General features: G+C 36.3%; 2 protein-coding genes across 8 annotated transcripts in view; one reads left to right on the top strand and one right to left on the bottom strand.

Annotated features, from left to right (window-relative positions):
• Positions 1–259: 259 nt before the first annotated feature.
• Positions 260–4,984, bottom strand: GSKIP (GSK3B interacting protein). Of its 3 annotated transcripts, none has more exons than XM_030452715.1 (3): positions 4,835–4,984; positions 2,750–3,008; positions 260–2,164 (listed from the first exon to the last, which is right to left on the bottom strand). In XM_030452715.1, the coding sequence occupies exons 2-3, from the start codon at positions 3,005–3,007 to the stop codon at positions 2,003–2,005; spliced, it is 420 nt and encodes a 139-aa protein (XP_030308575.1). In that variant the 5' UTR covers position 3,008; positions 4,835–4,984; the 3' UTR covers positions 260–2,002. The 3 variants fall into 3 exon arrangements, with proteins under 3 accessions (XP_030308575.1, XP_030308576.1, XP_030308574.1); XM_030452716.1 differs by lacking the exon at positions 4,835–4,984 and adding an exon at positions 3,999–4,216; XM_030452714.1 differs by lacking the exon at positions 4,835–4,984 and adding an exon at positions 4,093–4,190.
• Positions 4,245–23,440, top strand: part of ATG2B (autophagy related 2B) — a 43,692-nt gene continuing 24,496 nt past the window's right edge. For 2 of the 5 annotated variants that reach the window (XM_030452709.1, XM_030452712.1), the window contains exons 1-21: positions 4,787–4,948; positions 8,516–8,678; positions 10,460–10,612; positions 11,549–11,651; positions 12,356–12,518; positions 12,991–13,170; positions 13,412–13,508; positions 13,652–13,834; positions 14,440–14,594; positions 15,277–15,388; positions 15,547–15,808; positions 16,673–16,823; positions 17,338–17,430; positions 17,577–17,765; positions 18,370–18,643; positions 19,469–19,574; positions 20,607–20,799; positions 20,924–21,066; positions 22,186–22,343; positions 22,597–22,769; positions 23,112–23,262. In XM_030452709.1, the coding sequence (XP_030308569.1) occupies positions 4,787–4,948; positions 8,516–8,678; positions 10,460–10,612; positions 11,549–11,651; positions 12,356–12,518; positions 12,991–13,170; positions 13,412–13,508; positions 13,652–13,834; positions 14,440–14,594; positions 15,277–15,388; positions 15,547–15,808; positions 16,673–16,823; positions 17,338–17,430; positions 17,577–17,765; positions 18,370–18,643; positions 19,469–19,574; positions 20,607–20,799; positions 20,924–21,066; positions 22,186–22,343; positions 22,597–22,769; positions 23,112–23,262 (3,364 nt within the window). Of the gene's footprint in view, positions 4,949–8,515; positions 8,679–10,459; positions 10,613–11,548; positions 11,652–12,355; positions 12,519–12,990; positions 13,171–13,411; positions 13,509–13,651; positions 13,835–14,439; positions 14,595–15,276; positions 15,389–15,546; positions 15,809–16,672; positions 16,824–17,337; positions 17,431–17,576; positions 17,766–18,369; positions 18,644–19,468; positions 19,575–20,606; positions 20,800–20,923; positions 21,067–22,185; positions 22,344–22,596; positions 22,770–23,111; positions 23,263–23,440 lie in introns of all 5 variants that reach the window. The other 3 variants (XM_030452711.1, XM_030452710.1, XM_030452708.1) reach the window with 3 other exon arrangements.

Here is a 23,440-nt window from a genome sequence, read left to right as displayed (position 1 = left end):
CATGCAAAATGACAAAGCATTCTGAAGATACTTTAGACTCAAAATAATATTAGCTTGGTGTTTTACTACTTGTATTTCTAATACTCCCTTTCCTAGTCTTTCTTAACAATCACCTACCTTGCCTTTTTGTGATAAAATTTCAGCAGACACAAGGTTTTCACATGCTTGTTAACTATCTGATAGTTCAAATTTTTTTATGGGGTTGATGCGTTTGGTTTTCACTCCTCTCTTCTCAGTAACCCACACTCCTCCAAGAAAATGACAACACACCACTGCATTTATTTAATGCTTTAGTCATTGAAGTCAAACAAGTAAAATAGTTGCAAGGGAAAATATTCAAATATAAATCTGGTAAAGTACATTCTCCTCACAGAGGACTAACCACATGCCACAGACCTGTGTACAAAAGAGAGCCTATGAACAATTTTTAGAGCGTGGAAGCATACTCTAGGGCAGAAGATCAGTACCAGAAGTTTCAACCTAAAAAGATAATAAACACAAAACTAAGGTCTGGAAAACAGAAGCACTAACTACAGTTGTCTTGTAACAGCTGTACATCACTACCTCAAAACTATTACAAAAGCTGTACTAGACTTCTGCAATTAATATGACTAATCCTTAGCAGGCAGAAATCAATGCAGCTCTATTGAGGTCACCTACTGAGGTCTACTGAATCTGTGACTTCATGAGAACAGATGTATCCCTAAGCGTGGCTCAAAAAAAGCTACTGCATGTACTTGTCACAAAAGCATGCAGCATAATGTCAGGATTATTTATTTAAAAATGCACAAATACTGAATAATAGAAGAATACAAAAAGTATGAACATCACACAATGTTTGTTCAACAGTACTGGTATTTCTAACCAACTGCAATTTTTAAAAAGTCCATTCAATACATACTTGAAAAGTTACAGCAGAGCAATAGATTTATAAAGAGATCTGTACCAGTTTTATGTAGAAAATACAAGTTATATATGTTAGTTTGCATTAGTCTTTGCAAATTTCATACAGCTTTGGTTTCAAACCAATCCATTGTAATTAATATTACAGTGCTTACTTAGCATTCATTAGGAGAGGACACTGTTAAAGGAGAAAACGTGAAATACAGAGTGCCAAAGTACTGTATTATAGAATGTAAAAGCTGAAGCAAAAATACTCTTGTGTAGATCCTGTACATTATGTAAACACACATTCAAAATAGTAAAGAGACTAAAATGTCTTCCAAGCCTCTCAGTTACAGTATAGCATATGTATATATATATATATATAAAACATATACAACATCATCTTTAGGAAATGTAGTCCATTACATCCTAATTCTGTGCTTAGCTCCTTTGCAATTCAGATAATACATTCATGTATTAGCAGTACATATCATTTATTACTTGGAGTTTGCTGCAGGTTGCTAGAGACAAGGAAAGATCAAGTAACACTGAGCTTTGCTTTCAATGCAGATACTGTCAGTATACAAGCAATGCTCAACTTGAACAATGGTTCAAGAACCATTTTTTTGTTAAGAAAGCTAAAAATTTACATATTCAGGTATCAAGGTGAAATTCCATTCTTTGCAGAACATCAATTTTTGTAGTTATTTTTTCATTAATTGGGTATGGCAAGTAGTTTGCTTCTATTTTAGAAAGCGGATATGAAAATTATCGATATGCACATACACAAAAAACTACTACTTGTATATAAAACATTCAGTTGCTGTGTTTTTTTTAGTCTTGTATAACAACACTTCTTTTCATGTTGTAAAAAATCAACTTACTTGCTCATCTACAACAAAAAAGTTTATTAATCTTAGAATTCAGTGGGTTATAATAGCATTGTGATATACACAAATCCACTGTAGCAAAACGTTAAGAGTAGTGCTAGCATATATTAGATATTAATGCAAGAAATTAAGCTTAAGATGTTTGTGGCGATGTTTGTAAGAAAGAACTTAGTGCCTCATACTAAGATTTCCTTCTAGCATTTAAACCTTCCTCTCTTCTGTGTAACTCATGACTGACTATCTTTCTTCAAAGCTTCTAGTCTTTGTAGTAATGCATTTCCAAACACTTCTCGATATGCAGGGCTGAGAGAATCCAATAAGGAGTAGACAGTTTCATGGTACGGCGTTTGCAATCTGTCATCAGTCTGATCAAAATCATAAGCTACTACCTGCAATAAAAAAAGCACTGGTTAAATTTCAAATTGATCTGGGAAACAGATCAAAATCTTTGTCAGGGTAGTATAATAACATGAGAAGAAAAAAACCTGGACTTAAATTGCAATCTGTGCTTTCTACTATGTGGCTTAGTGGTAATACAGTATTTAGTTTTCAATACCTTTTGGCCAAAACTCAGGATCTTAGTAAAATCTATCATTATGAACTTTGAAAAGAAGTCTTATGTGTATATGTTTGCACAAAAAAATACAAATGGTGCAAAAAAGCACTGTATATATGCTACACTACTGACTTATCTGGGTAACCGAGAAACCCAGACATGCCTATAATAAATTTTGTTTCAATATTCATAATTTTGTGTCTCAAATAAATGCCTGTTTGTTGGGTTTTTTCGTCTTCCCATCAACTGCTTGCTTTGTTGGAAGTAGCTAGTTTAAGTTCCATTTTATAGGAGAAAACACGTAGAACAGGCTTTCATAAAATTTAGCTGTTTTGGTGTCATTGAAGTATTTTTCTAGGCACCTTGTGAACATCACCATTGTTCAAAACAGAGAGGCTTAAGAAACAAACCCATTTACCCTGAGCCCTGCTTCCGTGAGCTCCAGGCAGTATCTGTTCCTTTCCCTGGTTTCCACGTTGATATATGCGACATCCTCTGCACAGGGAAGGCTTTTTGAGACAAACATGTTGCTGACGGCAAAGAGAACATCATTCACGACAGCTTCAGCTTCTAGTCTCATATCTTTCACATCTGTTCCTTCAAAGTCTCTATAATCAGAATCCTCTTCGAACCCTGTATTATTGGACAACTCCATAGGTTTGCAATCAGTCTCCATTCTGCATGTGGAAACACATTTTAGATTTAACATACCACTATACTCAATTTATATAAACATCATTAAACAAGAAACATATCTTAAGCAGATTAACACTGTCCAAAAAAAGAAAACCAGAAAATGTAAGACTTCCATAACTCATGATAGTACAGTGAACCAAAATGAAGATGTTGAGAACAAATGCTGAAGAAGGTTACATTAGCACATAGAAGCACCACCAGCATCACTGAGGCTGCTTTTTCGTATGCAAGTAACTTGCATTCTGTTGTATAAGGCTATTATGATTCAACAGTAATTAATTCTGTACTTTACTGATCGGGAATGCAGTAGGAATACAAGTCATGCCTGGAAACACCGACATCAATAGCTCTAGAAAATAAAAACCTATTGTTGGTGAATTTAACAAAGGCATGGAAAAGTCTGTGAACTAAATGGGTTATCAGACACCATAAAGACATATTAACAGCAGCTTTTTGTTTGTTCTCTTGTTCAGCTTTTATGCCCAGCTGCCAGTACATTTCAGACCGGCCTTTGTCAGGAATTGTTACCAAAAGGGGAGAGGCGCAGTGGGGGTTACCACAGCGGCTCCAACTTCTGCCTCTCGGGTACCTGCATCGGCGTGAGGCCTCGGCTAACCCACACCCTCGGGCAGCCGGCCGCAGGGCAGCCGGGAAAGCCCCTTGGAAGCTGCCCCGAGTGCTTCGGCAGCCAAGAAGAGGTGCCAGGGAATGGGGGCTGGCAACAACCCATTCGCAACACATTTGCAAAGCGTTCACTCAATCAGATCGATTGCTTCCTGACAAATCCCACCTTGGACCTACAGATTTAACAAGATTAAGTCAAAGCGGGAGCCGGCTACCGAGCTGCCCGTCACTCCGATTTACCGACAACAAAGCAGGCGCGGAGCACTCCTGCGACACTGCCCCGCGCAGCGCGGGCGGCACGGGGTGCCACCCCCTCCGGCAGCACCGCGCCCCGACAGCCCACTTACCAGCACCGGCGACGGGTGGCCGAGGCCCCGACACCAAACGTCTCCGGACGCAACAGCGCCTGCCGCTACGCCCGGCCCACCAGCTGAGACGTACCCGCTCTACTGATTCCCCCGGGGCCATTCGCTAGAGACACGGCCCCGGCCGCCAGCCGCCACCCGCCGCCTCGCCCCGGCGCCGCCCGGCAGCGGAAGACCCTCCGGCGCAACACTGCCCCCTCACACACCTCCCGCCGCCGCTTCCGCCCCCGCCTCCTCCGCTCAGCGACGCCATTTCCGCGCGGACGTCACGGTGCCAGTGACGGCGCTCTGCGGGGGGGGAGCGTGCTGGAGGAAGGAGACAAACAGCCCGGATCGGCCCGGCCGCCCGCGCCGGCGGCGGAGACCTAAGGCGGTGGGGAGGGGTGCCCGCCGGACCCTGTCCCCTTCATCCGCTCCGCGCACCGTTCTGCTGCGCAGCGTGTCTGCGGCTGCCCCTCGCACTCGCGGGCCGCCAAGAAGATGGCGGCGAGGGTGTCCGAGTGAGGATGGAGCTACCTGTCAGCCCCTCTTCGCCCTGAGGGGAGGCAGTGCCGCCCTGCCGGCGGTGCGAGGGGCGGCAGGGAGCCCTTGCGGTAGCCCGCGCTGAGGGGCAAGGCTGGGCCCGGCGGCTCCTGCTCGCTTCCCTCTCTCCGCCCGCTGGAGGGGGCAGCCTCGGCTCCGTCTCGCACCCGGTCTCGCCGCCCGTCCCGGACCCCGTCCCAGACCCCGTCCTGCCGCCTGACCCCGGGGCCCCCGGCGCGCAAGCCGCCATGCCGTGGCCTTTTTCAGAGTCCATCAAGAAGAGGGCCTGCAGGTACCTGCTGCAGAGGTACCTGGGCCACTTTTTGCAGGAGAAGCTCAGCTTGGAGCAGCTCAGCCTGGATCTCTACCAGGGCACCGGCTCCTTGACGCAGGTCCCTCTGGATAAGTGGGTAAGAGAGATGCCGGCGCTTCACCCCCTCAGCTCCTGCTGCGTCTGAGGGACCAGCTGATTCCCTGCCCCCGGCTGCCACCCACTTTGTTTTCAGTAGTCGGCGTCCTTCATGTAAAAAAGTTGCAGCCATAATTAGCATTTCATCCAGGGAGCTCTGCTTTGATATGTGAGCACAGAAATAATAATTAATATCTGAGCATTTGTTACAGATACGTTGTTCTAGTCACACTTTTGTTTTTTTTAATTATTAGAAAGGAAACCAAAACTAAGATAAGACAATAGCCAGTATTTCAGGGAAGAGCTAGGATAGCCCAAACTGCTAGAAACTGCTGCTGTAGTTGCAGGCATCATGTTTACTAGCTGCTACCAGAGGTCATGAAAACCTGAAGATATCCTTGTTGTTGCTGCGATTTGTTTTCATCTTGGAAGTATTTTGTTCTTCTTGACCGCATTATGCTGAGCTTAGTCCATGTAGATCTCTTAAAATTGTTCCCTAGTCTTGCAGTCGTGAAAGTATTTGTTGACAAATGGAAATCTGCTTTAGCTGGAGTTAGCTGAGCAGGTGAGCTGCCCTGCTTAAACCAAGTGAAGCTTGTTTTCTCATATTTGTGTATGTGTGTATATAAACACACATACATAAGCATACTTTCAGCCTACTGTAGTAATCCAAAGGTCTGGGGCCATGTTTGTAATATTTCAAAGTTTCTTAGTTTAATTACCAATGTTATTGAATTCTACTTGCCAGTTAAATGACTGTCATGAGGAGCCTTAAGCATTGCTGTGTGTCAGTCATTGAGTTCCAGGGCAGCACAGGTGATAAGTTAGGCACGCAGCCTTATTGTTTTACAAAGAACTCTCCAAACGCATTTTTACTGTACTTTTTTCTGTTACTGGGCCATGCTGGGCAAGTTTTAAAATACTTGAGAATATCTGATGTGTTCAAATAATGCTTTGCCAGTTGTTTCTGTGAAAATGTTTGACAGTGACAGGAGACAGATGTTTGCAGAAACGCTCAAAATTGCCAGTGTTTTTGTGTGGGGTTTTTCGTTGTTTGTTTCCTTCTTTCCATTCTGGCTGTGTCTGCAGTTTGTGCTCTGCGGCAGGCAGACTGTCTCGCTTTAATTGAATGATTATGCCCTCTAGTGGGTATCACAGCAGCCTTCACGAATCAAAGTGACATTATTTAAAATGTAAATACTTTGAAAGGTAGCAGTGCGAGCCAGTGCTAAATGAACAATTGGTTATGTATCTACAGAGATTAAATGTATATACAATAATGCTTAGATTATCTTCCCCACTTGTAGGTCATCATTCTTCTATTTGGCTTGTAAACAATTACATGTTTGAGGTTCTTTGCACGTGACTTTCTCATGTATGACAGATTGCAAAAACAGATGTCACGGAAGTACTGCAGCTCTTTTTCCCCCTCCAGTCATAGGAGACTTGTTCTCTGTGAATCACCAGGATGACAGTATTTTTTTGCATGTTGTCTTATTCATTTTAGTGAATACTTCTGTTCATCTTAACATCAAAAGTATTTCATCCAACATAGTATGTGCTTGTAGAGATATGTAGGAGTACCTGGGGCTACTGGTGCAACCCCTTTACCTCCTGAGACCTAGGCTGTCTAGAAAAAATCAAAATGTGCCCCATCATGCTTGTTGAATTTTAATATACATTGAATAGTAATTTTCCTACTACAATTCCTGTGATTTCCAGATGGAAATTTAGTCAATAAAGTGTTCTTATATGAAGACTACTTCAATTTTAAGATTTCACTTGGAATACTCAAGTTGCTGCTTTCTAGGAACAAATGGCTTGTTTATGGAATAATTTACTTAAAATAATGGTTGAAGTTTTTTGCTTTTAGATAGTAAATTTCTATTTCAGAGTAATTCTCAGGTCAGTTTTATTCAGAATATGGTAGCTTTCTGCTATAGCAAATTATTATGTAAAGGCTCAAGTCAGTTAAATGAATTGTGATATTTTAGAAAGTGCAAAATAATTACTTGTACCTTGGCTTATAAAATTGTCCCACCTGTAGCTCCTGTGTTTAGTTCAAACTACAGTCTTATGTGTCACTGAATCTTAGTTTATTATTTGATTCTTAAATAATTTCCTGATAGAACTGATTCAGGTTCTGTTTCATTAAAGTTGGTGTCTCTTTCTGCTGCTTGAATGATCTTTGGAACAGAAACTAGAAAAACTAGAAAAATACATGCAAACAAAATTCTAAAAGTGAAGATAATAAGAGCATAAGGAGAGCAACAAGTTATCATGATGAGAAAATTGCACCTGGAAACATAACAATGAAAAGTGTAGTTTTCTGAAGACTTCTTTGTTAATATTTATTTTTTATTCTACATAATTAGAACAACATTTTAAATATAACTGAAATTGAAAACAACTTTTAAATACTTATTTTTTAGAAAAGCTTTTCATGTTTAATTTATGGATTTTCCCTGGTAAAATTGGTGGCCCTGTTCAACAGAGAAGGTCAAAACCACACCTTTTTGCCAGTTGACCATAATGGTCTAAAATGACAATCAGTCTTCAGTAGGGTCTTATATGTTTACAGATTTTTCACTCGGTTTATGTGATTTAGATTGATTTTTGTTAATTAAGGTAGCCTAGGTAGCTCTTGTTTGGTAATTACAGTTGTAACTAAATTTTTGAATCAGGACATAAGCAGTCTTATTTCTTTTTTGGCGTTATTTTTGTGTTCTATTTGGTTTTTGTTTGTTTTTTTTTAACTGGGAAGAATATGTTTCCTTTCAAAATATGTTCTTTGGACTCTATGGATATAATGAAAGTCGTATTGTGCAACAAGTGAGTCTTTTCTGAGCATTGTTGAAAACTTAAAAGTCCTAGGTTATTCTTCACAGCTGGTGTTAATTTTTTTCTTCTCAATATCTCTTACTCTTACAATACTGAGAGCAACTTAACTGTAGTTTTGTTTATAATGTCACCACAAAGGACTGGATTAATTGAGCAGTTTCTGTAGAATATCAGTCTGCCCATTGAGCTGCAACATTTAAATTAGTGCTGAACATTGAACACATTAAAATTAGATTTAGAAATGGCATGTGTGTTATACAGCAAGGGATTCATTATTTGGTTTCGTTGTTCCAGTGTCACAAAGAAATGTGAAATGAACATTGTTTTGAAATTACATGCAAGTGAAATACTCTTGCTGCAGAAACCAGGTATTAATTGCTTTTTTACTGCAACCCTATTTACAGCTTTCTGAGAGTATTGCTGGAGAAATGATACATCAACTTGCGTCGGTTCTGTAGTATTTGTAACAATAAGATAGCAGATTGGTTTTTTTGGTAGTTCAAAAATACAGGTTATATAGCTATCACAGGGAAACCTGTATTATTTTGAAAGCTACGTAACTAATGTAGCTCAAGTGATGGTGGAATCAAAATGCTTGAAAATGACTATTGTGTTGTCTGAGTATAATTAATTTTATGGTTGCCTCAATATATTTTAATTTTTATATGCAAAATCATGGATATGATTTTTAAAAAAGGATAATATTCTTCTTATTTTATTCTCTTAGTGTCTTAATGAGATCCTGGAGTCTGCAGATGCACCTCTGGAAGTCACAGATGGATTCATCCAATCAATTTCTTTATCTGTTCCGTGGGGGTCGTTGCTACAAGATAACTGTGCGTTAGAAGTTAAAGGATTAGAGATGGTGTTCAGGCCAAGACCAAGGCTTGGTAGGCTTATTTGTTAATATTAAAAAAGGAGGTTCTTTGTGGTTTCTGAAAGGCAAAAGGCTTTAGTCAGTTATCATCCTTATTTAAAGTGCCATTTAATTTACATACACTAGCGATAGAGAATGTAATAAAGAAAGAAGCTGCCAGATGTTAGTTAATTGATTGTCAAGTGTTTCTCAATTAAAATGTTTATAGTATTTCTGCCGTTGTATCTCATTTTTCAAATTGTTTCACAGGTAGTGAAATGGAAATAATACTGTAGGGCAAGGAGTTTTTGTTAGGTATTTTCACATGGTGTATGCCAACTCATGTTAGCATTAGCAGCTCGCAGTTTGGTGGCAGTAAGATAGCACAATAGTGTAAGACTATGAGAATGTTTACAGTGAAGTTTGCCTTTCTTTGGCAACTTCAGGGTAAAGTACACATCTTCTCTTACGTGGAGAACAACAAATGCATTTTAATTGGTATTACAGTCTAAATTATGACTTTTAAGTACTCTGAATGCTTACTACCTTATAATGCTGAGAGGACTGCCTGAGTTCTTCCAGCTTGTCTGTATCTGTATAAATCTAGCTGATCTTTCCTGATGATAAATTTTCAATATCAAACGTCCCTAAGTTCTGTCAAGATGTGTTGTTCAGAGTGTGTGTGGCACATGTAGTGCATTTTTATTGTGTGGAAATTTTGAATGAGTGTCTGAAGTATTTAATTTGTGTTTCTTATAGTGTAGAGAAGATGGAAGAAAATATTTAAAATGCGTAATAAAGAAGAGAAAAATATGCATAAACCCTTCTTTCCATCTTTTTCAAGTTTTTTTTTAGTAATTATATATACTCTATTTCATTTTTTTTCTTGTTTTATTTGAACTCAGTTCTGACCTATCTTGCTTTCTGATGTAAGATGATTGCCTTGAAACAATGTTAGTTCTGAGAAGATGCTTTATTTAGTCGCTTGCATCCATTTACTTCTCTGTGATGCACAGAACTTTATAATGCAGTAGGAAAAATACACTATGCTGCTTTTATAAAATTTTAATAGTGAAGTGGATATTTTAATGCTAAACTGGAATGTTTTGCCTGTTTAGCATGTTTGTATTTGTGGTAGTTTTACTTCAGTTTGCCTGTAATAGAGTGTTGAATTTGATTAACTTTTATAATCTACTTTTACAGTATTTGCCCACAATGAGCTTGGCATTAGCTGATAGGAATGCTTTGTCAATTAGGCTGACTTGGCTGCTAAAAACTTTGTAATTACACAGTGTAATTAGTACTGTGCTCTCCGGTTTTGTTATGTTATACCGATTATGTTGGGTTTGTGTTAGACACTTTAAACATTCTAATGTGCTAAGAAAACATCTTAAACCTTCTTCAGTCTGTCTGCATCTAGGATATATTCCAAATGGAATAAGAAGCCTTAAATTAAATTCTTAAAAAAAAAAATAATTCCTTTATTTCATTTTGCCCATTGTGCCCCCAAAGTCATACTAATATAATAAAAATACTTGAGAAATTTGTCACTTAAACCATTTCTGAAGGTAGGTTACACTAAATCCTGGTTGCTTATGTTGAATTTTCAAGTACTAGAATGTCACCAATGCAATTTAAATATATAAATAGTTTTAAAGTAGTTAAGTGTAAAAAGGAAGTTTGTAAGTAAGTTTGTGTTTAACTTCTAACTAAGCTGTTGAAACTCTTTTCTGGATGTGCCAAACATATTATTTAATGTTGTCGTGTTTCAAAATGTTCACAGCCCACTTTATTAAGACTTCTCTTACTCTGCAGCATCTGGATCTGAGCCCATGTATTGGTCAAGTTTTATGACCAGTAGTATGCAGCTTGCAAAAGAGTGTCTTAGCCAAAAATTGACAGATGAACAAGGAGAAGGGTCCCAGCCTTTTGAAGGACTTGAGAAATTTGCAGAAACTATTGAAACAGGTATGAATTAATTACTGAGATCTGAATTAATGTCTGAGATTAAATCACTTTGTTGTGTCTCCATTCTATTAAATGGCTGTAACTTGTTTTACAAATTTTCACTTGTTAGCATTACCTGTATAATTTAAACAGAAAAATAGAACAATTGATCTTATTTTCAAAGGGGAAAAAAGACCTTTTAGTTTTGAAGATATGTATATACTTCCCTCGGAGGACAGAATGAAACCTGCTTCAGGGCAAATTGGTGTCTTTTTACACCAGAACACTTGCAGCTAAATCTGTGCTCAGTCATTGGTGAGATGTCTTAGTTTTGGAGGAAGTGATGATGCTGTTGAGAGATAAAGAGAAATGTTTTTCATCTAGTTTTACCCAAAGCTTGCTATTGTAACACATGTTTCTCAACAACCACACTGTGTTGTTAGAAGTACTGTGTTAGAAACTCTGATTTGGGTTGCTGGTGTTTTTTAAGGTGGATGAAATAAAGGGTTTATGACCACATTATATAGTGGAAAACCTAGTGCTGAAATGTCTGAGCTAAGGCAATGGTTTAAAATCAGAAATAGAAGTATTCAGCTTAAGTAGCACGGTGCTATAGCAGTACTTAGGAGTTCAGACGTGGTGTGCAATGAAGCAGGTATTTTCTTTGAGAATCATCCATGCTGAGTTGTAGAACAACCTGGTTTGACTTGTCCCTTGCTCAGATATCTGAACAGTAAAGCTCCATTGCCTGGCATGTTGTACATATTAGACATATAGGAGGAGGTTAAATTGTCACTTGAAGCCGTTGTGTGTTATTCAAATTAATGGATTATTTCCACTCAACACTGAGGACTTAAAACAAAGTGGAAAACTGTTTTAAATTGGTTGTAAATGTCATTGTTGGATAACTTGACTTAAATACTTCCCTGGTATCTTTTTTTTTTTTTTCTCATTAAGTTCTAAGGAGAGTGAAAGTTACCTTTTTAGACACTGTTTTGCGGATAGAACATGTGCCGGAAAACTCCAAAAGTGGAACTGCACTTGAAATCAGAATTGAAAGGTAAAGACTTTTTTTTCTTTTTAATTGTATTTTTTTTTCTTTAAGCCACTTTTTGCTGTTTTGTTTACAATATATTTTACTCCTAAATTAAACAGGAAGATTTTACATTTTTTGTGACCTTTTAGAGGAGCCCACGTGTTACTTTTTAATTACTACTAACTTGAATACTATATGTATTCTTGAAGTTTTTTTTTCACCTGTAGGACAGTGTAATCATACTTGCAATACTTTCAAAGTATTTAAATTACTAATTTCACAGAAATTGTACAGAATTGGACACTGTTCTTCAGTTTCAACTTTCATTTTCACGCAAGATGTTACTTTTAAGTAGTACTTTTAGAAAAGAGTAATATAGTAGTAGAATAAGGAAAAAAAGGAAGATTCTGAAGCAAGACGTGTGTGTGTGCTAATGAAAATATGTACAAAGTGCTGGATAGACTGCTTCACCTTGTGGTCAGATTAGACATAAATACTAGGGTAATACACAAGGATATATTCAGGCTGGAAACATGTCACAATTGTCCTGGGGTTATCCTGTAGAAAATTCAAGATTTCCACCCATTCCCACAGAGTGGTGGTTCCTCTTTTCGGATCAGTCAGTGCATTGTAAGTAGCAAGAGAGAGAGCATGTACAGGCTAAAACGGCAGAATATAGACAATTTGCATGCACCTACTGTCTTTATTTCCTTGCTTTTGTCTCCCAGAACTCTGTACTGTGATGAAACTGCAGATGAGTGCTCTGGAATCAATGTCCATCAGCCCACAGCTTTCGCTCACAAGTTACTGCAGCTCTCAGGTGTCTCTTTCTTCTGGGATGAGTTTCCTGCATCAACAAAGTCCTCCCCAGTTTGTTCAGCTACACAGCTGGTAAAAATATATAAGAATGTGAATTAATGAAGGGTAGACTATATTGTTAAATTCATATATAGGATTCGTCCTGAAGGATGGTAGGACTTGAACTTTTACTTGAATCTGTGTTCCATAAGTGTCATAGTAATTTCCTGTTGATTTTGAAAAGGGGGAATGAAATGGAGACTTTAGGATTGAGTGAAATTCAGCATGTATTACACTGGAATCTGGTTGCAATTTTAATGTGTGGAAGTCCTCTGTAATTCACTATTACATTGAAACTTCCTCCATCTTTTTGCAGAGACCTAATGTTTCATATTTTACATGTCTTATTTCTTTCACAGTTATCAATATATGTTGTCAAATATATGCTTGTGTAAAATTGTAGTTTGTGTGGAAGGTTTATGTGAAATGCCTGCTTGGGTGTTCAGTTTTTAAATTTTTTTTTTTAAATTGTATACATTCTTACTCATTTTTCTAATGTTTTAAGGCAAGTGAACCAAAGCTTTCACCTAGCTGGAATCCAAAAATCATTTATGAGCCACATCCACAATTAACAAGAAACTTGCCAGAAGTTACTCCTTCTGACCCTGTACAGATCAGCAAGCTGATTGGTAGAATGGAGTTGAGTCTAACACTAAAGCAAAATGAAGTTATTCCTGGAGCTAAGGTTAGTCATGCTTTCCTGGTCTTTAACTAAATTAATAGTTATGTAGGATTTTAGTTTAACTGCATACAAAATGATCACATTCCCAACGGGGCTGAATCTACTTAGTTTTGTTGTAGATAATCTGCATTCTGCATTTCTAGTTTTTGTGTAGAGGATAAAGATAGTGCTGGAATGGATGTATCCTCTACAGCATCAAAATTCCTTAAATGTTCTTGATTTTTTTTTCTTTTTTCTTTTTTAGTTGGATGTGGATGGACAAATAGACTCCGTACATCTATTTCTGTCTCCAAGACAGGTGCATCTTCTATTGGACATGATAGCAGCTATTGCTGGACCAGGCAAGTGAACATTATGTAAATGTTAAAAATGTACTACAGTGGATGAAAAATAAATCTTACAAGATAAAGAGGTTTCCTTAGTGAAAGAAAGTATTTATGGTGGTTACAGTGGTCTTTCTGTCCTTTTTTTTTTTGAATTCAAGAGAGCCTAAGCAGAATTGAATTGTCAAATAAAGATAGGAAGAACCGACCAATGCAACAGGAAGATGAGTATCGGATTCAGATGGAGTTGAAACGTTACTTAAGGAAAGAGTCTTTATCTGCAGGAGCATCATCTGAACAAAGCTTCTATGAGACAGAGAGTGCCAGAACACCTTCTAGTCGTGGCAAGTATAAACGATAATGCAGCAGAGTAAATAACCTGTTGTTAAGATTATAAATTGATTGTTTATCTTTTAATCTTACTAGCGTAAGTATCAAAAGAACTTTGATGCTGGTTGTTTGCTGTTAATGGTACTGTTGTATAAGAAATTAAGAATTAGATGAGGTATCAGGCTAGACTTGATTCAGTATTCTATTAAAACTGTTCAGTAATCTGGATGTTACTGTGCAGCATGGTAAATGCATGTTGAGGAAGTGACAGCATAATAGTTGCATTGCCTTCATTTATATTTTTATTTGACTAATTTTTGCTGATTATTTTAACTATAAAAATATAAAAGTCAATTTTCAAAAATAGGGTGTGAATTTATGGAAATTATGCCAACTTGAATATGAAACTGAAACATACAACTGTTCTGGTATCCATTAGGTTTTTTGCCCATTTTATTTAGTGATCTCTGTCCATAGATACTACTAATATCAGTGTCAAGAAAACCTAGAACTTCTTTAAATAATATATTTGGCTGGCCTGGCAGTTTGGTTCCTGTTAAAAGTGAAGTTACTTTTTTCCATTAGAAGATAACTCTTTACTATCTATGGTTCTTATTAGAAGAAGAAGTTTTCTTCTCAATGGCTGAAATGGACATGTCTCACAGCCTTTCCTCCCTTCCACCTCTTGGAGACCCTCCGACTATGGATCTAGACTTGTCTTTAACCAGCACATACACAACTACACCAGCAGGATCTCCACTGAGCACTACAGTGGTATAGTACTAACTACATTTAAAATATTTTTTGAATTAACATTTTTGTCTGAAACTGTTGAATAAATATTCTTGAATGTACCAAGAACTATTATAAAATTCTAGGGCAATTCTTTTTTTTGCAATGGAAATGTTATTGGAAGTTTCTTATCTGTTCTGATACCAAGACAAGAAATGGAATGTATTTGTTTTCAAATGCCTTGAAGCTTACATAGGACACTTGGATTTATTTTCTTTTTAATTAGTGCCTGTGTGCCATCTGGGTTTTCTTTTAATATGAACTACCCAGGGAATGACAATAAAAAGTAAAGAATGTTAAATTATTACTCAAACAACATAAAAATTAAACTGTTGATACCACCTTCTTTCTCAAATCTGTTATGTGCTTAATGTTTTGCTTAATGAAAGCCATGGGCAACAGTTGTGCTGTTTGTAGAGGAACAGGAGAATATGCATCCATGGAGAAAGCAACTTATCTAGCTTTATTTAAAAGTGTGTGGGTGTAGACATTGAGTTAGAAACAGTAGCCCAAAGTAAAGTGTCTGCATTGTTTGGTTGAATACTAATAGGCCATGAAATAGCATGCTGGTGATTTTTTATGCATGCACTTTCTGTTTGTTCCTTTACATATTATTTATGTTTCATCTACTGTCTAAGGTATTTGTCATGTATTTTTGTTTTAGCTTCAATCAACTTGGGGTGATTTTCTTGATCGTAACAAACAAGAACTACAACCTCCAAGGGGTTCTTCACTTGCAGCCAACATGGTTCACCAGGCTACCTTAAGAAGGACATGTAAGGAAAAAAAGTTGTTTTGCATTCTGCTTCCTAGATAATTCTGGAAATGAATTGTTATGCAGCAACCTGTTAAAAAGAAATAAAAATCAAAAGTAAGATGATTTTACAAATGTATTACTGCTGAAAAATTACGTTAACTTAATTTTGTATTTCAGCTATTCCATCCAGATCTGTGTCTGTGGATGAATCCAGACCTGAGCTTCTTTTTAGACTGGCAGTTGGAACTTTCTCAGTGTCTGTACTTCATATTGACCCTTTGCCCCCACCTGAAAGTTCACTGAACATTAACCCATTGACACCAATGGCTCGGGATTTCTTTACCCGAATAGAAAAGATTGAGCCAGTTAAGTTTTCAACAGAAGATTTTCTGTCCTTCCGAGAAGTATTTGCAGAAGCTTGTTCTCATGATCACCTTAGGTATAACTTTGCTTATTAATAAATATAATTAACAAAAAATATCTTTTAAGTAAACTTGAATAAAGTAAGTTTATTTCCATAGAAACTGTGTCACCTAATATTTGAGTTGCATTAGACTTCTTTGTTAATTTTTAAATAGCCTTGAATTTTCACATCTGTTGTCCAAGACTTTATTTTTTTTCTAATTAAAAAAAAGGAAGAAAACTGCATAAACATTAAAATCGACCTAGTTCTTTTCAACAGTAGATGAATTAAACTAGTTACAGTTTCTACCACAGAATTCTAGAGGTTTTAGAAGTAGATGTGTTTTACAGGACCATCTTTATTCCAGTGTATATATATATATTTCTACTTGAAGGAGCATAGGGTTTTACTTAGTGCAAAATAGTACCTCAGCAGAGAGAAAAATTAAGCATGACCAAAATTGTTACTCAGCTGTCTTTTTTTCCAGAAGTTTTTACTATCCCAATACAGTGTATAAAGTGAAATACTTAAGTGCATATATATCTTTTCTTATCTTATATGTGTAATTTAGGCTTCCTCAGCATGTGATTTTTTTTTTTTCTTGTCTGTATAAAGATGTTAGATTCCCAGATGTGTGTGAATTGCACTGCAGGTTAGGAATCTAAAATGTTCTTCCAAATTTCTACGCTGACCATTGCTGAATGTGTAACATAAGTGAGTGCTGTTGTCTTTGTTGCTATCTGTCGTAATTAGATTTTTTTCTTATTTTTGAAGAAATTGTGGTGGTTTCAATAATTATTCTTGAGAACTGTTGCAATCCTTTTTTATGTTGTATCTTGGCTTTTTATAATTTTTATTGCTTTGTGCTATTTTTTGTAATTCATTATTTTCTTAAATCAGATTTATAGGTACTGGCATCAAAGTGTCTTATGAACAAAGACAAAGAACTGCCTCTCGAAGTTTTAGTACTGATTTATCCATTGGGAACATGGAGTTCCTAGAATGCCTTTTCTCTACTGACTCTCATTCCATTCAGCCTCACTATACAGAGGTATGTAAAAAATATAGGGAGTTGCATAGAAAAGAAATGTTAATTGTGTAACTGAGAATACAACCATTCTAAAATCTGCCAATCTTAATTTGTGTTTACTTGCTACTGTGTTACGATTTTAAGATGCAGTTTATTTTCATTGCAAGCTCAAATAGCCAATAAAACTGCTATCATACCTGAGAAGAATTCAGTTAAGTTGGTAGACCTAGCCTGTTCACTTCTCTCTTAAATATGCATAAAACACTTTGGGATTTAGTGTAAATGGTTTCAAAAAATTAATCAATGGAACTGAGCAATGTGAAGGTTTCTTTGCTTGGTGATTATTCTTCCAGCTTTTAATGGTTAGAGGCATCCATGTGTCTGAATAGGTGGCTTTGGCTGGCAGCTGAGCTGGGGCTCATCTGCAGTGTTTAATATAGGGTTTTAGCTACTGTCTGTTCTAGGCAAAATGTCATACATGTGCAATTTTTTTTTCCTTATCTATTAAGTATTTTTATTCTGTTTTATTCTAAAGCTGCTGACATTTCGTTCTGAAGAAAGAACTGATTCTCATGCCATGCCATGCCTTCAGCTTCATTGTAAGCATTCAGATAACAGAGGACCTCAGGTAAGGTTGGGGATTAAAAGTGCTATGTTTTTTGTATAATAATCTTCGTCTAATTTTTGTCATTTTTCCAGAAAGGTATCTTTTGTATGGAACTCAGTATCATTTGTTATTCTTTCTAAAGATTTTTGGTTTTTTTCTCTTTTCAGGGTACTCAAGGAAGACTGAGTTCTGTTCCACATAAAGCAGAGTTACAAATAAAATTAAGTCCGGTGTTTTGTGAGCTGGATATTAGTATTGTAGACAGATTAAATTCACTACTTCAACCACAGAAATTAACTACGGTGGAGATGATGGCATCTCACATGTACGCTTCTTGCAACAAGCACATAAGTCTGGTAAGTTAAAAGCAAAATTGCTTAATAAACTTCCTGATTTTTTGCAGGAGGAAGGTAGGGTGGCACTATGCCTGCAGTTGCTAATTCTGATTGATTTGTGGTGGTTAGGGGTTTTTTGTTTGGTTTTGTGTGTTGTTTGTTTTGGGTTTTTTTTTCCATTCTTTGATTTTACTTCTGATACAGAACAGTAGCCATCTGATGTCGATGCTTGTTCTAGATTCAGTGATTGTATGCTTGATAACAGACCCGAGACAATAGTAGCTGGTTTACAAACTGCGTAAGTTCCCATTGTGCTTTTCAGCAGATGATGTAAACCCTTGATGACTTCTATATTAAAACCTTTAGGTGTCACAGCCCAGTTGCCTCTTCTGGGCCTTACCCACTTTTAGGTAGGTAATAGAAAGGCTGGGGAACAACATATGCACTGTGTTACAGTGATTGAGGACCAACAGAAGTTTGTTTGTCTTGGTTCAGGTTGTCAGCAGCATTTAAGTGTTAGCATAAATGAAAAATTAATCTTTTTCAAATACTACATCACCAAAATCTATCCCCATACTCTAGTGCTATTTTGTTGAATTTGAATTTTGTTTTCCTTTGTTTTTAGCATAAAGCATTTGCTGAAGTTTTTCTGGATGAGTCTCATACTCCTGCAAACTGTAGAGTTTCAGTTCAGGTCACGGCCCCAGCATTAAATCTCTCTGTTCGGTTCCCAATTCCCGACCTTCGGTCAGATCAGGAAAGAGGACCATGGTTTAAGAAGTCACTTCAGAAGGAGATTCTTCATCTTGAATTTACAGATACAGAATTTAAAACTGAATTTATAGGAGGGTCTACTCCAGAGCAACTTAAATTAGAACTTACTTTTAAAGAGCTAACTGGTAAGAATATTAACATTTTATTCAAACACCTTTTTTTATTTTTACCAGATGCTACATAATTGAGACAAAGGTCCTGTCATGTGGATCTGTGTGGAAAGTGCTTTTCCACCTGAATTTTGGAGCAGATGTCTCTGCTTCAGTTCAGTTAAGTGTTCGGTACTAAAACTGAGCATGAGTCAAAGTAATACTTCCTCAATAAGAGGAGGAGCTAATATATGTATGTGTAATGCTTGCATTCTTATATTGAGGTCTGAGCTAATATTTATGTTATTTTCTGTTACACTGTTATACTCTAAACTGAGATCCCTGAGATTCTAGTTTATTTCTATCATGGTGTTAGGGTAAGTTTTGTAGATTAGTAAGGGAATGCTTCAGCTATGCAAATTAAAATCTCAAGTCTAGTCTATAAATGAAGTGAATTACGGCCTAAATAACTGTAATTGAGAAAAATTTAAAAATCTTTTCCTCTAGCAATAAATCTGAGGGACTGTTTTACATTTGGAGCCCTCTTTGCTGTTTTGTCATCCCATGTACTTCTCAAGGTTGTGACATAATGTAGTGGTGCTATAAATAAGAGCAGATATATGCATTAGAAGCATCTGGGTTTCTAACTCTGCAAGCTAGAAGATAATGGGAAATGTTTTGGGTTTTTTTTTCTCAAAATCGATATTTAATTTTTGTAGGAAAAGAGGACAAAATTTACATAAGTACCTTAGTAACTGCATTTCTAAGTTAGTGTGTTGGACTCTGACCTGAGGAGTGAGCAATCTGAACTTATCAGCTGTCATTCCTATGTTAATTTTTTCAAAATCTTTTTTTATTCAGGTTCATTTGAAGAAGATAACACAGAAGCACCAATAAAATTTTTCCAGGTGTCTGGTGGTGTAGATGGAGATATAACATCTTCATCAGACAATTTTGACTGGCCTCGGTAAAATAATATTTTGGTTTTTGATGTGGTTTGCTTGGATTTTTATGAAGCACTGTTACTTTTCTGATTTTAATGTGACTGCCTATGTGGCAAATGCTATAAAATGATTTGCAAAGAAGGAACATTTAGCTGTTGAAAAGAACCCAAGAATTTATTTAAAAAAAAAAGAATGATTTTCACGTATATGTAATGTTTTCTGTTTAGATTTGAGTAAATTTCAGTGAAAGTGAGTTGACTGAAACTTGAAACTTTCTGCTATTTTTTGATTTTTTTTTTCACTTTATCTTTTCTCCTACTTCTACATTGGTGATCATATGAGACAAACAAAAATATCACTTAAATTTTGCTTCAGAATTTTAATATAAGCTGGTGTAAGCAGCAGTAAGCATAATTATTTTGTGCCTCACTTACTGTATTGCCTTACATGTAATTTAAATTGTGATACTTCAGAGTTACTGACCAGAAGTTCCTTACAGCTATAGCATGTCATACGATGTTCAAAGAAGCAATTTTAGATTTGATAGAGTTTGCCACATGTGGTTGGTTTTTGGTGTTTTTGTTTTTGTTTTTTTTTGCCACAGAATTTAGTGGCTTTTTGACAGTGTGTTCATATGGGCATTTTTCAGTCTGATTTTCTTTTATAATGGTTCAAATGAATTTTTCTATAATGTTATGTACATGTAATGCAGTACACCATGTAGTATTTGTTAGTAGCTGTTGACGGTGTAGTAATGCAAGCAGCATTTTGAGAGTGCACTAGGTTTTACTTAGGTCCTGAAGAAGTTGAAAAAGCAGACCATTTACATGATGTTTTGTTTCTTGTGTCAGTTTTTGCCTATAGGTTTGATCTTTTTTATGGTATCACTATCAAATACAACACAATGTTGTCTGATAAAAAAATCCCTGGTATTTTTGCTATTTAGACTGTGTATTTAATGGTTACTTAGCAGAGCTAGGAAACATGACTGTGCATCAATACAAAAATTCTAAGCATCTCTCATGGCTTATTCTGCCTAACTTCTCCAATGTCAGGATTGTATTGAAAATAAACCCTCTGGCTGTGCACTCTATTCTGGAGAGGATAGCAGCTGAGGAGGAAGAAGGTGACAATAACTTCCAAGAGGAAGAAGAAGGAGGGTCTCATTCTCTGAAGGATGTCTGTGATATTAGAAGACCAGAGCCTTCTCCTTTTTCTTCTCGTAGGGTCATGTTTGAAAATGAAGAGGTACTACAAAATTTTGTTACTGCTTTGTGCTTATGGTGGACAAAATTAATATATTCTCACTATGCATCCTCTGGCTTCCAGTTCTGGTTTTTTTTTTACATGAGAGTTTTTTTTTTCCTTTCAGATGGTGATGCCAGGAGATGTAGTTGAAATGACCGAGTTTCAGGATAAAACAATTAGCAATTCTCATTATGTACTGGAACTCATGTTACCAAACATTCACTTAACATTACCAAGCAAAAACTTTTATGAAAAACTTTACAATAGGCAAGTATGATAAATGTTTTGGTTATTGTGACCTGAACTTTTAGTTCTGCTATTCATTGTTGATAAAAGCAATTGAATGAGCAGTAATTTGTTTGTATAGTTTTTAAGAACATAAAATACTACCTAAACATTCTTCTAAGTTAACATCAGATGCCACTGTCTCATAGATCTGATTAGTGGTTCATTTTTTTTAATTTTTTTGCCAGGTGCTAAATATTGTTTCTGCAGGGTTTATGAACAAAGTGTAAAGTTAAATAGTCTTTTCAGTGAATACTTTGTTCTTATATCTATTCTTAATATTTCATTTGCTTTCTCTGTACTTTAAAAAACTGTTGCCTTCACTTTTAAATTTTTTTTGTTCAGTGATTTCACCATTTAAAGTTAAGAACCTACAAGTCGGGGGGGGGGCAGGGGGGGAACCCTTACCAGTCCAGTTTTCAAAGGCTTACAAAAATGTAGAGAAGATGAATCCAAGTTACGGATAGGTGTTTACCATTTATTTGTTAGTTTTCTGTCTGGAAAAAAAAAAGAAATACAACTAGATAAAAATAAATTAAAATAGGTATTATACTACATATTACGTGTTATAAACTGAAAGAGAGATGTTATTTTAGCCTTTGGTAGACATTACTTCATTTCCAAAGCATTTTTTTTCCAAAGCATTTCATTTCCAAAGTAGCAAAAATGAACCTTTTACTTTACAGTCTATGTAATTCTGTATTAAATTTTTCTTATATCTTTACCCCAATAGACACAATCTCACCTGAATTGAAACGAACTAATGTTTCCTGCAACTTTGCTTTAAAACTGATGTAATCAAAACAGTTTTGTCACCCCACCCCCATATCCTACTGAAATGAAATACTAGTAGAGGCCTTTGTATCACTGTCAAATGCTAGAATTTGATTTTTGCATACAATAATTACAGAAAAAAATTGCTTCCATTATTTATTGCTTTTACTCATGAGTACGTTACTCTTTCTTGTGCTCTTGAATGTTTTTATTTTCCTTGTTTATGAAATCTATTATGCAAAGTCTTCAAAGGAAAATTGCTTGACGGACCTTATATTAAGTAGGAATATAGCAATACATTTTGTATAATGATGTATTTCTTCCTAGGATCAGCAACGATTTATTGTTGTGGGAACCCACAGCTCCATCTCCAGTAGAAACGTTTGAAAACCTTTCTTATGGTGTCGGACTATCTGTGGCCAGCCAGCTCATCAACACTTTCAGTAAAGACAGCTTTAGTCAATTTAAATCTGCAGTTCATTATGGTAATACACTTAATAAATCATCCAGACACTATAGTGATTCAAAAGCTGAAGTGGCTGAAGTGATTAAGCTGATTGGGGAAAGCACTTGCAAACTTAAAGGATTTACTTTTAAACCAAGAAGAAAAAAAAATATAGATTACTATTTAATTAAAATAAGTGTAAAATTGAATCATGTTGCCAATGCCAAAACGCTGACTTATTGGCAAAATTATGTACTAACTAGAGAGTTAGTTGTTTTTCATTTTATGTATAGATGACGAGAGTGGATCTGAGGAAGAAACACTACAGTATTATTCCACTGTTGATCCAAACTATCGTTCACGCAGAAGGAAAAAGCTTGACTCCCAGAATAAGAACTCACAAAGCTTTCTGTCTGTTCTGCTAAATGTAACACATGGATTAGTGTCAATATTCACGGATGTGAAGGTGAGACAGTGGAGCTGTAAAAAATTATGTTTTTTTTTACCATGAGATTGTCTTCATGCTGTATGTACTGTTTTTGGAAGGAATAGGTATCTCTAATATTACTTTTTGTATGTTTATAACATACAACTTTTCTAGCACATAAAAAATTCATATAGTTTTGCTGTAATAGACAATAATCTAGCACAGTATTTTTAGCAGTTCCATTTACTTTGCTTTATATGAGAATAACTAAATGCAAGCAGGAAAATATTTATTGGTAATAAGTGTGATTTTAATTTAGTCTGTCTTAAGCTAGAACAAACGTGGCAAGCAATCATTTTATCATCTCTAATCTTCCTTCAGCAGGATGATGGAAATACACTGGAAGGAAAATATGGTGAATTCTGGTTTGAGTTCAACGGTGGTTCACTTTTCAGTGTGACTAAATATGAAGGTTTTGAGGATAGACACTATGTTTGTCTCCATTCCAGCAGCCTCAATTTATATCATCAAGGTAGGGATGGGATTGAAGTGGCTTTGTGACTAAATTTGAAATGAGATAAGCTTGAAGTTTTTTAGGAGAAATACTGTCTTTTTAATGTTGTTTTTCCCTCTGATCATGTATAATTTGGCACAATGGTTTTAGTTCATGATTGGATCATGCTCCTATATGCTACAGTATTACAACTTTA

Source organism: Calypte anna, chromosome 5A (assembly GCF_003957555.1).
Source record: "Calypte anna isolate BGI_N300 chromosome 5A, bCalAnn1_v1.p, whole genome shotgun sequence".
NCBI classification, from domain to species: Eukaryota; Metazoa; Chordata; class Aves; order Apodiformes; family Trochilidae; genus Calypte; species Calypte anna.
This window is presented reverse-complemented; position numbering and strand designations above follow the sequence as displayed.

Excerpts from the sequence above, each read along its gene's own strand:
- GSKIP (XM_030452715.1), bottom strand. The coding sequence starts at position 3,007 with ATGGAGACTGATTGCAAACCTATGGAGTTGTCCAATAATACAGGGTTC. Across the intron at positions 2,165-2,749 it reads TCACGGAAGCAGGGCTCAGG|GTAGTAGCTTATGATTTTGA; the intron begins GTAAATGGGTTT and ends TTTTTATTGCAG.